Source organism: Anomaloglossus baeobatrachus, chromosome 3 (genome assembly GCF_048569485.1).
Source record: "Anomaloglossus baeobatrachus isolate aAnoBae1 chromosome 3, aAnoBae1.hap1, whole genome shotgun sequence".
Taxonomy (NCBI): Eukaryota; Metazoa; Chordata; class Amphibia; order Anura; family Aromobatidae; genus Anomaloglossus; species Anomaloglossus baeobatrachus.
In genome coordinates, this window is record NC_134355.1 from 327835881 (window position 1) to 327850599 (window position 14719).

Genomic DNA, 14719 nt, shown 5'->3' on the forward strand with positions numbered 1-14719 from the left:
TAATAAACTGTTAACTGTAAAATCTGAGACAGACTATCATTAAATTTGGAATAGGAGGATATGATTGTCAACGAAAGTAGACTGTAGATATTATAAAGGAATGAGATGAGCTACTAGTTAGTATTCATTACAGGACCATTATTGAAGGAGTTGTCAAGATTTACAAAAGATAAAAATTGCTATAATGTACTAAAATAATAAACCTATTCTATCCCATCGCTTCAGTGGTGCCCACTGTTTTTCCAGTGATGATCGTCATTAACGTGACATCTGCAGTAATTAATCACATGAATTATGGACATGATGTATCATGATAGATTTGGGGAAGGGGTAGTAGATATCTATAAGAACCAGGTCAAATGCTACTGTGATGTCTCTACACAGCATCTGTGTTATGTCGACAGAGAAGTAGGAAATTTCCGTTTCTTTAAAAAAAATAAAAAATAATAAGTGCTTAAATTCAGAATTTACAAAATATGTTGGAAACAGTATTCTTCTTAACAATTTCTTTCCCAGGGATAAGGTTTCTTAGAGAAGGAAACCTCCTGCCTCTCTTAAATATTACTGCTGTGATTTTAACATAAAAATGTATGAACTGAAAATTTGGAATGGTAATTAGAATTAATTTAAAATATTATTTTGGCCCACAATACTCTGATCACCATTATTTTTGTGGCTTCAGTTAATTTCTCTATGAGGCCTCCTTCATAACTTTCTAGTACGTGTTGTGGCATCTGTTTTTTTCACGGTCACCACACGTACCCATTATATTGTATGGTGTTCTTCACTTGTTTTTACATGACTTGTTGTGTTTTTACACACACACACACACACACACACACACAGACACACACACACACACACATGTGCATATATATATATATTATACACACACGTGCTCAAAATTGTTGGTACCTCTCCTTTAATGAAAGAAAACCCCACAATTGTCACAGAAATAACTTGAATCTGATAAAAGTAATAATAAAAAATCTATGAAAATGACCAAATGAAAGTTAGACATTGTTTTTCAACCATGCTTCCATAGAATTTAAAAAAAAATAAAACTCATGAAACAGGCCTGGACAGAAACAATGGTACTACTGAAAATAATGTGACAAAAGGGACATGTTAAATCAAGGTGTGTCCACTAATTAGCATCATACGTGTCTACAACCTTGCAATCAGTCAGTGGGCCGATATATAGGGCTACAAATACTCACTGTGCTGTTTGGTAACTTGGTGTGTTCCACATTCAACATGGACCAGAGAAAGTAAAGGAAAGAGTTGTCTCAGGAGATTAGAAAGAAAATTATAGACAAACATGTTAAAGATAAAGGGTTATAAGACCATTTCCAACCAGTTTAATGTTCCTGTGAATACAGTTGCACATATTATTCAGAAGTTTAAGATCCATGGGACTGTAGCCAACCTCTCTGGATGTGGCCACAGGAGGAAAATTAATGGCAAATCAAAGAGATGGATTATATGAATGGTAACAAAAGAGCTCAGAAAAACTTCTAAATAGATTAAAGGTGAACTTCGAACTCAAGGAACATCAGTGTCAGATTGCACCATCCGTTGTTGTTTGAGCCAAAATGGACTTCATGGGAGATGACCAAGGAGGACACCATTGTTGAAAAAAAATCATAAAAAAGCCAGACTGAAATTTTCCAAACTACATGTTGACAAGCCACGAAGCTTTTGGGGAAATGTCCTATGGACAGATGAGACAAAAATTGAACATCAGCACATCAGCTCTATGTTCACAGACGGAAAAATGAAGCATATCAAGAAAAGGACACTGTCCCTACTGTGAAACATGGAAGAGGCTCTGTTATGTTCTGGGGCTGCTTTGCTACATTTGGCACAGGGTGTCTTGAATATGTGCAGAGTACAATTAAATCTTAAGACTATCAAGGGATTCTAGAGAGAAATGTACTTCCCAGTGTCAGAAAGCTTGGTCTCAGTCGCAGATCATGGGTCTTGTAACAGGATAATGATCCAAAACACACAGCTAAAAACACCCAAGAATGGCTAAGAGGAAAACATTGGACTATTCTGAAGTGGCCTTCTATGAGCCCTGACCTAAATCCTATTGAGCATGTTTGGAAAGAGCTGAAACATGCCGTCTGGAAAAGGCAACCTTCAAACACGAGACAACTGGAGCAGTTTGCTCTTGAAGAGTGGCCAAAATACCTGTCGAGAGGTGCAGAAGTCTCATTGACATGTACAGGAATCCTTTGATTGCAGTGACTGCCTCAACAAGTTGTGCAACAAAATATTAAGTTAAAGGACCACCATTTCTGTCCAGTCCTGTTTCATGAGTTTTATTTTTTTAAAAATCCTGTGGAAACTGAAAAGCAGCAATGTCTGACTTTCATTTGATCATTTTGATAGATTTTTAGTTTTTACTACCTTTGTCAGATTCAAGTTATTTCTGTGATCATTGTTGTTTTTTCTAATATTAGACGAGGGGTAACAACAATTTTTACCACGTGTGTGTGTGTGTGTGTGTGTTTGTGTGTGTGTGTGTGTGTGTGTGTGTGAGTGAGTGTGTGTGTGTATATATATATATATATATATATATACACACACACACACGTATATCATGATCTAAAAAAGTAAACTTGCATATTTCATACTGACCACAGGGACTATTTTAAACGTACACTTGCTGTCCTTAAAAGATCATTCACAGCAAGCTCCTTATCTTCAGAGACAGGATAACTGATATAGGTAAAGGTCCAGTCACACTAAGCAACTTACCAGCGATCCCAACAACGATAGGGATCGCTGGTAAGTTGCTAGGAGGTTGCTGGTGAGATGTCACACTGCGACGCTCCAGCGATCCCACCAGCAACCTGACCTGGCAGGGATCGCTGGAGCGTCGCTACACAAGTTGCTGGTGAGCTCACCAGCAACCAGTGACCAGCCCCCAGCGCCGCGTGGAAGATGCTGCGCTTGGTAACTAAGGTAAATATCGGGTAACCAACCCGATATTTACCTTGGTTACCACGTTACGGAGCTACACGTGCAGAGAGCAGGGAGCAGCGCACACTGAGCGCTGGCTCCTTGCTCTCCTAGTTACAGCACACATCGGGTTAATTAACCCGATGTGTGCTGCAGCTACATGTGCACAGAGCAGGAGCCGGCACCGACAGTGAGAGCGGAGGAGGCTGGTAACAAAGGTAAATATCGGGTAACCAAGGACAGGGCTTCTTGGTTACCCGATGTTTACTGTGGTTACCAGCCTCCGCAGAAGCTGGCTCCTGCTGCTTGCACATTTAGTTGTTGCTGTCTCGCTGTCACACACAGCGATCTGTGCTTCACAGCAGGACAGCAACAACTAAAAAATGGCCCAGGACATTCAGCAACAACCAACGACCTCACAGCAGGGGCCAGGTTGTTGCTGGATGTCACACACAGCAACATCGCTAGCAACGTCACAAAAGTTGTTCGTTAGCAGCGATGTTGCTAGCGATGTTGCTTAGTGTGACGGGGCCTTAACTCCTCTATATAGAGCTGAAAAATAATCCACCAATCACATTGTCACACCTGACCCTGCTCCACCTCCCTTCACAGTGACATTTACACAAGCCTGTCAGCTTATTCAATGCAAAAGATAGGGTCAGGGTCTGACCATTGTGCCTATATACATGTGTATATCCTGAAACAATAGGAAGTATGTGTCTAAAAAAGCCTTAGTGGTCAATGTGAAAATTCAAGATTTCGTCTTCTTTTGTTTTATTCAGATTTTGAAATGGGAAAAAAAAAATTGTCAACAATTAAGAAAAGTACATTTAACAAAAAATAACTCATTTGAATCTTAGCCTGTTTTCTGATAATAATTTTCTTTAAAGAGGCCAGGGGAATTACAGGACTCACAATGCCATGGAGAACAGTGTCTTAAAAAAAGACTGGAGGCCACACCTTAAATGAATGAACCATGAAGGAGACTGTCAAGTGTGAGGGATAGAGTGAGACAGTGTGCAGTGAGATAGTGTGAGGGGGAATTTCTGAAAGCCCAAACCAAAGAAGTTTACACATATTATTCTGTTTATTCAGTTGTGTTTGTTTTTTTATCTAAGTGCTGAAACCATTACTCATTTTGTGACTGTTATATTGACAGTAACCACAACGCATGTTTGCCACTGTATTTACGGGCATATTCCATGAAGTTGAAAAACTTGACTTGTTATTGTCCTCTTGCTCAAAGGAGAACCGTTCAAGTTTGATCTATATTACAGGTAGGTACACTTTCCTATCCCAGCTTCTCCTACATTACAGGTAGGGACACTTTCCTATCCCAGCTTCCCCTACATTACAGGTAGGGATGTAGCGTCCCTGAACCCATCAGGGCACTACAAGGTACTGAGTCCTGCCAAAGATGCAGGGCCTACCCTCAGGGACTTGGAAGACCAGTGCCGGTAACAGCAAAACACATTAAAATCCCAGTTTTCCCCATACACAGACTGGTGACAGACTAGAGTGGAACCAATGGATGGCCACCCAGGGGTGGATCCGATCCGGTCCACTACACGACAACCAGGTGGGAGAGGGCAGACAGTTAGACAGTTAGTAAGTGTAAGTGAGAGAGAACGGATATAACTGCGCTGACACGGGCGTGTGACGGTGACCTGAGGGCCCAGGCGTGTGGTTGCCGGTGGAGTATGGCAAAGTACTCCCGGAATCATAGCACCGATGGGGTACAGAGCCCCAGTTCAGGCAAATGCTCCAGCCAGACCTGATAAAATCTGCACAGTGAGGGGACCATCCAGGACCTCACTGACCTTAGAAGTCAGGGGGCACTGACCCTACAGGGTTCACACTGCCTGCCGTACGGACCAGAGACTGAGAGACAAACAGGACGGGACCCCCAGACACTCCAAGCCACGGGGACCCACCAACTTAAGAGGGGTGCAGGGGAAAGAAGAAGTCACCAGGTCATCAACCCGGCACTGGGACTAAGGGAACCAGAGGTGAACACCAGCCTTCCTCTGGGTGCCAGTTACCATCCACTGTGAGTAAAGAGAACCAGTTACACAGCAACACCTTGTGTGGCCTACCTTCTTTCCGTGCCTAACTCCATCACCTACCCCCCTGAGGCCCCGGCCCTACTTGCGGAGGGCCCAACATCCAGGCTGCCGTCAACATCATCTCCAGTGAAGAGACTGTGCAGCGGCGGTTCTATCTCCATAACCGCGACCCGCAAGTGGTGTCACGACAAACTTTATTGAACATTCCCCTGTATATAACCCATTTAAAAGCGACCCCCAGGGTTACGGAACTGGGTAACGGCCACCCAGTGACACATCCCAGTAGTACATCGCCCAGGACCGAGTACCCATAGCCCTGTGGCGGGACAGGGGCACTTTCCTATCCCAGCTTCTCCTACATTACAGGTAGGGACACTTTCCTATCCCAGCTTCTCCTACATTACAGGTAGGCACACTTTCCTATCCCAGCTTCTTGAGAAGTATAACACAGTTTTGCCCTAAGTACTCAGTCCTTGGAATTTATCTGAAATTTTGCACACTGATGTAGAGTATTTCAAGAATTTTTTTATTTTTTTAGCTGGATTAAAGAGTGTTAATGTTTCCATTCACAAAATGGTTTTTATTTGCTTACCTGGCTACTCAAAACATCTCTGACAAGCTGCAAGTGAAGCCTCAGGCATTGGCATTCAGCCCTATAAGCTTCCAGGAAGTATTTGGAGCCAATGTCAAACCGTGGGCGCCTAAACGTGATGTCAGTGATCACTTGTGCCAAGGCAAATTTCTCTTCTGGATCAAGAGTATGCTGGTAGGCTTCATAGTAACTGTCAACAAGCTAAAAAAATACACAAAAGTGTTCATATGCTATAAAATGACAAAATGCACCTTTGTTACATTTCATGGCATGCATACACGGTATGTTAGCTGCAAACAGAAAGATCAGTTCAATCTGCCCACAAGGAATAATGACTGAAAAAAGTTCAATGGGGCTATAAGTTAACATTCTTCAAGCAACACCATGTTAAACCTTATTCCCAAAATTGGACATTATCACCAATCCACAGAATAGGCAATAACTTACGGATCAGTAGAGTCTGACTTCTGAGATCCCACTGATCCCAAGAATGGGACTCTAAAATGCCTCATTGGAACCATGGCTCCTACTGGACTGGTAGAAATAGCTGAGTACATTACCATTCTTATGTCAGTCCGATAGGTGGTGCACCTGCACAAACATCGAAATTCATGCTAAGGGGCATTTCAGAGCCCCATTCTTGAGATCCTAGTGATGTGATCCCAATCAATCAGCAAATTATCACCTATCAAGTAGACAGGTGATAACTTGCAATGTTGGAAATAACTCATTAAAGAGAACAGGTCATGTCTCCAAGCACTATTAACCTACGGATATTGGGTTACATGGGGTTAATCTATAGGTTAATAGTGTTCCAAAGCTGTATGGCCACTACATTGAAAGCATGGCTAGTCAGCTCTCAGTATACAGTACATTGAGCACACTGTGGCACACTGACTGACAGCACAGAAACACTGCAAACGCTGAACAGACAACTGTCAGTCAATGTACCAAGACATATTTAGAGCCGCCACTCACTATGTAGTGAGTGGTGACTGAAGCTGGACCGGCTGTCGGGAGAAATAAAGTTAATTTTTCCCGGATAGTCATGCTTTTACTATGGCCGTCGCACAGCTATCAAACCTATTAACTTGCACACTAACCCCATATCTGCAGGTTAATGGCGTATGGGGACATGAGAGTTTCCCCTTAAGTGAAAAGCTGCCACCACATAAATATTTCTATGACCTGAAACTTTTAGCAAAAAGGGCTTGTCTCACTACAGACCTATGCACAAAGAAAAATGTATTGGAAGTACCTGCTGTTTGTTTTCAAATAGTGCACATTCCCAGGTCCACAGGTCAAGCAGCAGGGCAAAGCGGTCCACATTAACATGTGCCCAGTCTGACAGATTTGTGCCATCTACTTCTTCTTTACTTAACTTGAAATCTTGATATAGAAAATAAAGATAAAGCACTAATGGATGCGAATGGTCAATAACACTGTCTGAAGTTGTCTTTTCGCTTTAATTAAGGTCCATATTGTTTTACACAGGGATAGGTGCAATTAATATCAAATGATCAAAAAATACCTAAAAGTGTGGGAAAGTAAAAGGCAGATTAGTTAAATTACACAATTACACATTCTGAATTAAAGCCGTGGAGGCAGGCAGTGTCTTTCCATCCTTAGTCAATAATATCTTACATAATTTTGGATCTGACAGGCACTGCCCTATGGCTGCTGTGATACTACTGTATACTGACTGGCGGATTCTGAGATTTGCCAGCGGGACGCCGCTGACAAGAACTGGAAGGCGCACTTCCATGGGTAAGTGGATGTGTCGCGGGCGGGGGAGGGGACGCTGCGCTCTCCCACTGCTCGGGTCCGGCTGCTGCTGCCGCTGCTCGGTGGTGGCTCAAGCGGTGGCCCGGATCCCTGGGACTCGAGCGGCGTTCCTCGCCCGTGAGTGAAAAGGGTGGGATTGATTGTGGGGATTTGGTTATTGTCCGTGACGCCACCCACGGTTGTGGTGATATTGGTGACACCACCGCTGCTCTGGACGGGGATCCCGGGAGCGATGACAGGGAGCAGCCTGGATGTTATTTCTCCCCTCCGTGGGTAGGGGGGTTGGTTGTCCCGGGGCCCGGTGATGGGGTAGGGATGGATGGCAGGCGGGTTGCGGGGCCTGGCGAGGTACAGGGTCGCAGGGGCAGCGCTGTGCCACACGACACGGTGGTACTCACTCAGCCAATGATGAGGACACAGTTCTCGGTAAAACACACGGCTGGATGGACGGGTCCCACAGACGGCTGCGGTGTTGTTTCTCCCGGCAGGTTGATGGTGACTGCCTTTCCCTGCACCTGTGTACTGTCAACGGTTCCAATGGGTTCCCACCGGTAACCCGCTCCCCAGCTTGGATATGGGCTGGAGGAGCCCCTTTTGCCCGTAGGCTCTGGCCCTGGGAACTTTAGCCTTGGCGGTGACTGTGTTTCCCTCTCTTGGTTGGACTGTTGCCTTCTGTCGGGACTTGGCTGCTGGGAAACCCAGGAGGTTCCCTTCGCTAACGGATTTAGCAAATTCACGGCGACTCCTAGCCTTGCCGGGGTCCGCAAGCCCCTGCCAGATGGTGCTGACTTCTCTTTGTGTACCGGTCCGGTACCGCCGGGCCACCGCCCGTCCACGGTCCTTACGGTAAACTCCGATAGGCCACTCCTGCAGACGGTCACCACCGTCTGCCAACCTTGCTGATCTGTCTGGGCCACACACCCGGACCAACTTCAGTCTGCTCAACTGCCACTTTACTTCTTTCCACTCTCACTCTCCAAACTGATCTGATCTCCTCTGTCTACTTTTCCCGCCTCCAGGACTGTGAACTCTTCGGTGGGCGGGGCCAACCGCCTGGCCCACCCCCTGGTGTGGACATCAGCCCCTGGAGGAAGGCAACAAGGGTTTTTGTCTGACTTCGGTGTGCCTGACCGGGAGTGTGGGGTGTGTAGGTGTTGTTCTCTGTGGCCTCTGGCTTGTCCAGGGCGCCACAGATGGGTTCAATCCTGTTTGTGACGTCAGAAGAGTCGATGTGTACCGCCCCGGGGCTCGGACGGCTACTGAGCCGCTCGGATCCGTGCTCGTCGGTGGGTAGCTGGAGCTCCTCACGGACCCGGGGGTCACGTCGCTCTGAAAGGGGGTTGGCACTACACGTAGGGACTTCGGTGGGGAGGTCCACGGCCGGAGCCGCGGTTGTTTGTAGGGGATTTGAGTTCATGACGCCACCCACGGGTTGTGGTGAATGGATGGACACCACCGCTGCCGTTGACTAGGCTCCCGAGGACGGTGTTGTGCAGCTTGGTGTTGACCCCTCCGTGGGTAAGGGGAAGGATGGTCCCGGGGGCCCGAGGGAGGTGCTGAGGCGGGGGGGATGGATGGTGCTGGCGTGTCAGTGCGGTGCGGCACGGTGTGCGGCCCGAAGGCACTGTTGTACTCACTATTACAAACACGCTGGAGTCTCTGGTAAACCAAACAAGATGGTGAACGGTGCCCGCAGCCGGCTGCGCTTTTCCCCTTTTCAGGTTGGTGGTTTCCGCCTTTCTCCTGCACCTCACTTGTGTAGAAATTACGATTCCTATGCCTGAGCAACGGTAGTCCGCTTCCCAGCCTGGTGTGTGCCGGGGGAGTCCTTTTTGCTCGCAGACGCTGGCCCGTCGGGTCTCTATGCCTGGCTGGTGGCTTTCTACCCTAATGGTTGGGCTGTTGTCTTCAGTCGAGTCTTAGGTGGGAAAGGGCCTAAAGTCCAGTCCTCAATCAGTTGATTTGACTCAGCACAGTTGTTTCTGGGCCTCGTACTGGGTCTGAGTATCCCTCCTGGTGCTCCGGTTTCCAATCGGTTTCACGGTTCGGTACCGGTGGGCCACCGCCCGTCCCCGGCCCCTACGGTTCCACCGGCTGTAATCCTAGCTCCTGCAGGCGGCTACTACCATCTGCCTCCTTGCCAGAGGTGACTGGGCTCCAACCCAGACACTTGTTGTAGACTATGGCAGACCTGGTCACCGGTCTGCCCTTGAACTTCACTCCACTCCACTCGACTAGACAAGACTACTGTTTTTCCTGCCTCCGGGCCTGTGAACTCCTCGGTGGGTGGAGCCCACCGCCTGGCTCCGCCCCCTGGTGTGAACATCAAACCCGGAGGGAGGTGACAAGGTTTTTGTAGTTTGGCTGATGTCACCTTATTAAGGGGGGAGGTGTTTGTGCAAGGACCTACCTTTGACGACCTGGCTAGTCCAGGGCGTCACACAACTTCTTATTTACAGCACGTGAAATAAATATTAAACACATCACCAATTTTCTAAGTAAATATACTGTATATCTAAAGGTACCATTGACATGAATTTCTTTCCATATGTCGGTAACAACCCATACAATGCAAACAGCTAAAGAAATCAAACCATAGATGTCCAGAAACTAAGTTATGTGTAATAATGAGAAATGACACAGGGAAAAAGTATTGAACTCATGAAGAAAGAGGTGCAAAAAGTCATGGAGACTCATGACACCAGCGGAAATCTGTCAGTAATTAGAAAGCAATCCTGCCACTTAGTGAAGACTAATATCTGCTGGTTCAACTGATAGCCTTTAAAAAGTGTTTAATTTCAAAGGTGCCACACAAGAAACATCTCATGATGGGTAAAACCAGTGAGCTGACTCAAGACCTTCACAACCTTATTTTAGAAAAACAAAACTGATGGCATTGGTTACAGAAGAATTTCTAAGCTACAGAAGGTTCCAGTGAGCATTGCTGGGGACAAAATCCGGAAGTGGAAAGAACATCATTTCACCTTAAAACCAGCCATACCAGGTGCTTATATATATAAATAATTATCAGAACAGTTGTCGAGGAACCAATGATTACCTGTGGAGAGCTAAAGAAAAACAATAAGTAATGCACTCAACCTGCATGGCCAGTATGCATGCTCACCATGCAAGACTCCAATCCTGAACAAAAAGCATGTTAAGGAGTGTTTACCGTTTTCTCAACAACATTTAGACAAGCCTGTGAAATATTGGCAGAATATAATCTGGCCAGATCCGACCACATTTTAACTTTTTGAATGGCATAATAGACACCATGTTTCAAAGCCAAAAGGAATTGAATATCACTCCAAAAATACCATACAAACAGTGAAGCTTGGAACTGGGGGGAGAGACGAGAAAAGCGGAGCGCACCACTTCAATGAAAACTATATCGAGGGGAGGTGCAGCCTGGTGCAGAGGGGAAGAAGCGTGTACAAAAGAGAAAAAGATTCTGCACACGGAATCAGGGGCACACTAGATAAATACAATTAGCAAAAGACACCTTTATTGAGTACACAAAAAATGACATGTTAAAAACATTTAAAACTAACATGAAAACAAAAGACATCCACTTGGCGGAGCCAAGCCCAAAATGTTACACCAAAATACCAATATACGTGCAAAAAGATCCCACAGTATAAATAGTATAAAACACAACAAATTGTGCAGTATCAAATATATAACATTAGGGCCCTCTGGTAATATCATGGAGTAAAAAAAGCCTGCATTAGTGAGGTGAACAATCCTCAGTCATGGAGCCGACAAAGAGCATAGTATATAGGTAGCAGTAAATGGTAAATGCACATATAGCCACAGCATGGGCAGATGCCCTAAGGAAGCCAATAGGTAAATATAGTGTCACAATGACGGCAATAAGCATCAGAGCATGTGTACCAAAAAATGGCAAGTGGTAAAGCACTGTGGCACAAAAAAATATATATATGAGCCCAATGCTAGAGGGCATAGGAAATCAGCAAATAAGTACAAACCTATATTGAACGGAGTTGGAACCGAAAAGCTCCAAAACTACAGGATAGTAAGCTCAATGCCAAGGCATAGCAGAGGAGCAGGACGGATAAATGGTAGCAGGAAGGTCACCAGAGGGAGGTGGAGGTAGTCAGGCACGCATGGTGTATGGTGGGGCAAGGCAAAATGACCACTGTGTCGCGCTTACACTGTAAATAAATGAACTGTACTACATTAGTAACGGATTCCATTTGCGTCAAAACAACGCAAATGTGAAACCGGCCTAAAGGCCGCTTTACACACTGCGATATCGGTACCGATATCGCCATCGTGCGTACCCGCCCCCATCTGTTGTGCGACACGGGCAAATCGCTGCCCGTGTCGCACAACATCGCCCGGACCCGTCACACTACTTACCTTCCCTGCGACGTCGCTGTGACCGGCGAACCGCCTCCTTTCTAAGGGGGCGGTTCGTTCAGCGTCACAGCAACGTCACTGCAGCGTCACTGAACCGTCGCCCAATAGAAGCGGAGTGGCGGAGATGAGCGGGACGAACATCCCACCCACCTCCTTCCTTCCGCATTGTGGCCGGGAGGCAGGTAAGGAGAGCTTCCTCGTTCCTGCGGTGTCACACGGAGCGATGTGTGCTGCCGCAGGAACGAGGAACAACTGCTGCAGTAACGATATTTGAGAATGGAACCCCATGTCACCGATGAGCGATTTTGCACGTTTTTGCGACGATGCAAAATCACTCATAGGTGTCACACGCAACGGCATCGCTACAGCGGCCGGATGTGCGTCACAAAATCCGTGACCCCAACGAGATCGCTGTAGCAATCTCGTAGCGTGTAAAGCCCGCTTTAGTCTCTTACTGTTTGTTCCTGTTTGCAGTATGTCTGAGTTTTGTTTCTTCCCCTGTCTCTCTTTATCTATCTTGCCCAATACACTCCCTCCCCTTTCCTTCCCTGAGGGGGAAATATTAGTTTTGGTCAGGAGAATAGCCAGGCATGGTACTCAGGCATCTACACTATTAGGGGTAACCCTGAGGTTAGGGATAGCCTAGGGTCCCCTAGCGTTAGGGACAGTATAGGAGCCCCCTGTCTCTCGCTATCCTGCATTCACATCATGACAACTAGTTTCTCCAGACATGAGGCATCATGAAGCTGTCATCATTAACAAAGGCAATTGTATGAAGTATTAAATTAATTTCAGTAAGTGTGTTTAAGGCCATGTGTGGACGTTGCATATTTTCTTGCGTTTTGGTTGCATTTTAAACTGCACTGTCATTGACAAAATGCATGCGATTGCTTCAAAATCAAATCAAAAATTCCATGCGCACGTTGCTTTTTTTCGGCAGCGTTTTGTTTGACAAATATTTGTCAAAATCGTTACCTAAAGAAAAGCAGCATGTCACTTCTTCATTGCGTTTTGTAAACATTTTCCACCCATTGAAATGAATGAGGTTTGAAAAAAACCGCAACCAAAATGTTTATCTGTGCATTTGCACTACCTTTTGGATGCATTTTTGTCAACAAAAACGCAGGTCACCAACTTTTTTCCATTCTTTTTCTCTCTTGCTCGCTCTCTACCTCTCTCCGTTTCATACTCACCGATCACCGACGCAGTGTGGCTGCCACACTGCTCCCACGGCCTCTCCTGCTTCTGAAAGTGCCGGCCGCTCATTTGGCTCATCTCATATTCACTTCACCCGCTCATTAGGCTCATCTCATATTCACTGCTTCCCCCGTCCACTGGCGCCTATCATTGATTGCAGTCAAACATGCCCCCACGCTGAGTGACAGCTCTCAGATTGCAACCATTCACAGCCGCCGGTGGGCGGGTCTATCATACAATAAAAAAATAAATAAATAATTTAAAAAAACGGCGCGCGGTTCCCTCCAATATTGATACCCAGCCGAGAAGAAAGCCTCACAGCTGGGGGTTGGTATTCTCAGACTGGGGAGACCCACATAATTGGGAGCCCCCCCAGTCTAAAAATATCAGCCAGCAGTCGCCCGGAATTGCTGCATCCATTAGATGCATCAGTCCCGGGACTTTACCTGGCTCATCCCGTTTGCCCTGGTGCGGTGGCAATTAGGGTAATAAGGCGCTAAGGGCAGTCCACAGCAGCCACTAAGTCCTAGCTTAGTGATAGCAGGCATCTATGAGAAACCCCCTCATCCCAAACTGTAAGTGAAAGTAAATAAACATGAACATTGAAAAATCCTTTATTTGAAATAAAAGACAAAAGCCCCCTTCTTTCACCACTTTATTAACCCTCCAAACACCCTCCAGCTTCGACGTAATCCACACGAGGTCCCACAACGCTTCCAGCACTGCTACATCTGACACTCACAGCAAGCACCATAGAACAAGACTGTTCGCAAGGAGCTTCATGCAGGAACTGAAGTGAGTCACGCTGTCAGCGGTGACGTCACTCAGGTTAGCCGCTGCCACAGCTGGAGTCCTCAACCTGTGACAGCAAATCACCCGAGTGACTGAAGTGAGCAGCACGATCAGTGGTGCCGTCAATCAGGTGATTTTCAGTCATAGCTGGAGTCTTTCACCTGTGACCAAAAATCAGGCCGCAACACAGAGACAGAGCCGCGTGAGGAGAATGAACTCGGGTGAACCTCTGATGTCACAGCTGCAGGCCCCGCACTACTGCCTATGTCACGGAACTGACGTCAGAGGTTCACCCGAGTTAATTCTTATTGCACTGCTCTGTCTCTTTCTGATGTCAACGGGCAGTCATGCTCTACGGTGCTGCTGTGACAGGACAGGGATGTAGCAGACCTGAATTGACGTATGACCTCATGTGGATTACTTCGGACCTGCAGGGGTGTTTATTGGTTAATAAAGTGGTAAAAGAGTGTGTTTTTTGTATTTTATTAAAAATAAAGGATTTTGGGGGTGTATGTGTTTATTTACTTTCACTTACAGATTAGTGATGGGGGCTGGGTCTCATAGACGACTGCCATCACTAATCTAGGATTTAGTGGCTTCTGTGGGCTGCCATGAACTCATTACCCCAATTGCTACTGCACCAGTAAAAAGGGAAAAGCTTGGTCCAGCGCCAGAATTGGCGGATCTTATGGATGCGCCACTCCTGTGGCGGCTGTGGGCTGCTATTGTTAGGCTTGAAAGGGCCAAATAACGATGTTCCTTCCCACTCTAATAATATTAGCTCCCAGTTGCCTGCTGCACCTTGGCTGGTTTTAGAAAAATGGGGGGACCTCACGTGATTTATTTTTTTTTAAAATAAGTAAAATAAAAAAAAAGTGTGCGATCCCCTGTATTGTTCATAATCAGCCAAGGTACAGCAGACAGCTGAGGGTTG

The 14719-nt window shown here is 46.2% G+C and overlaps 1 protein-coding gene across 1 annotated transcript in view; it reads right to left on the bottom strand.

The window, feature by feature from the left end:
* The window catches only part of LOC142297230 (uncharacterized), an 87277-nt gene that overhangs the window by 57864 nt on the left and 14694 nt on the right, over positions 1-14719 (bottom strand). Inside the window, exons 3-4 of the mRNA XM_075341488.1 lie at positions 6887-7017; positions 5629-5829 (exon numbers count right to left, since the gene is read on the bottom strand). Of these exons, the coding sequence (XP_075197603.1) occupies positions 5629-5829; positions 6887-7017 (332 nt within the window). The remainder of the gene's footprint in view (positions 1-5628; positions 5830-6886; positions 7018-14719) is intronic.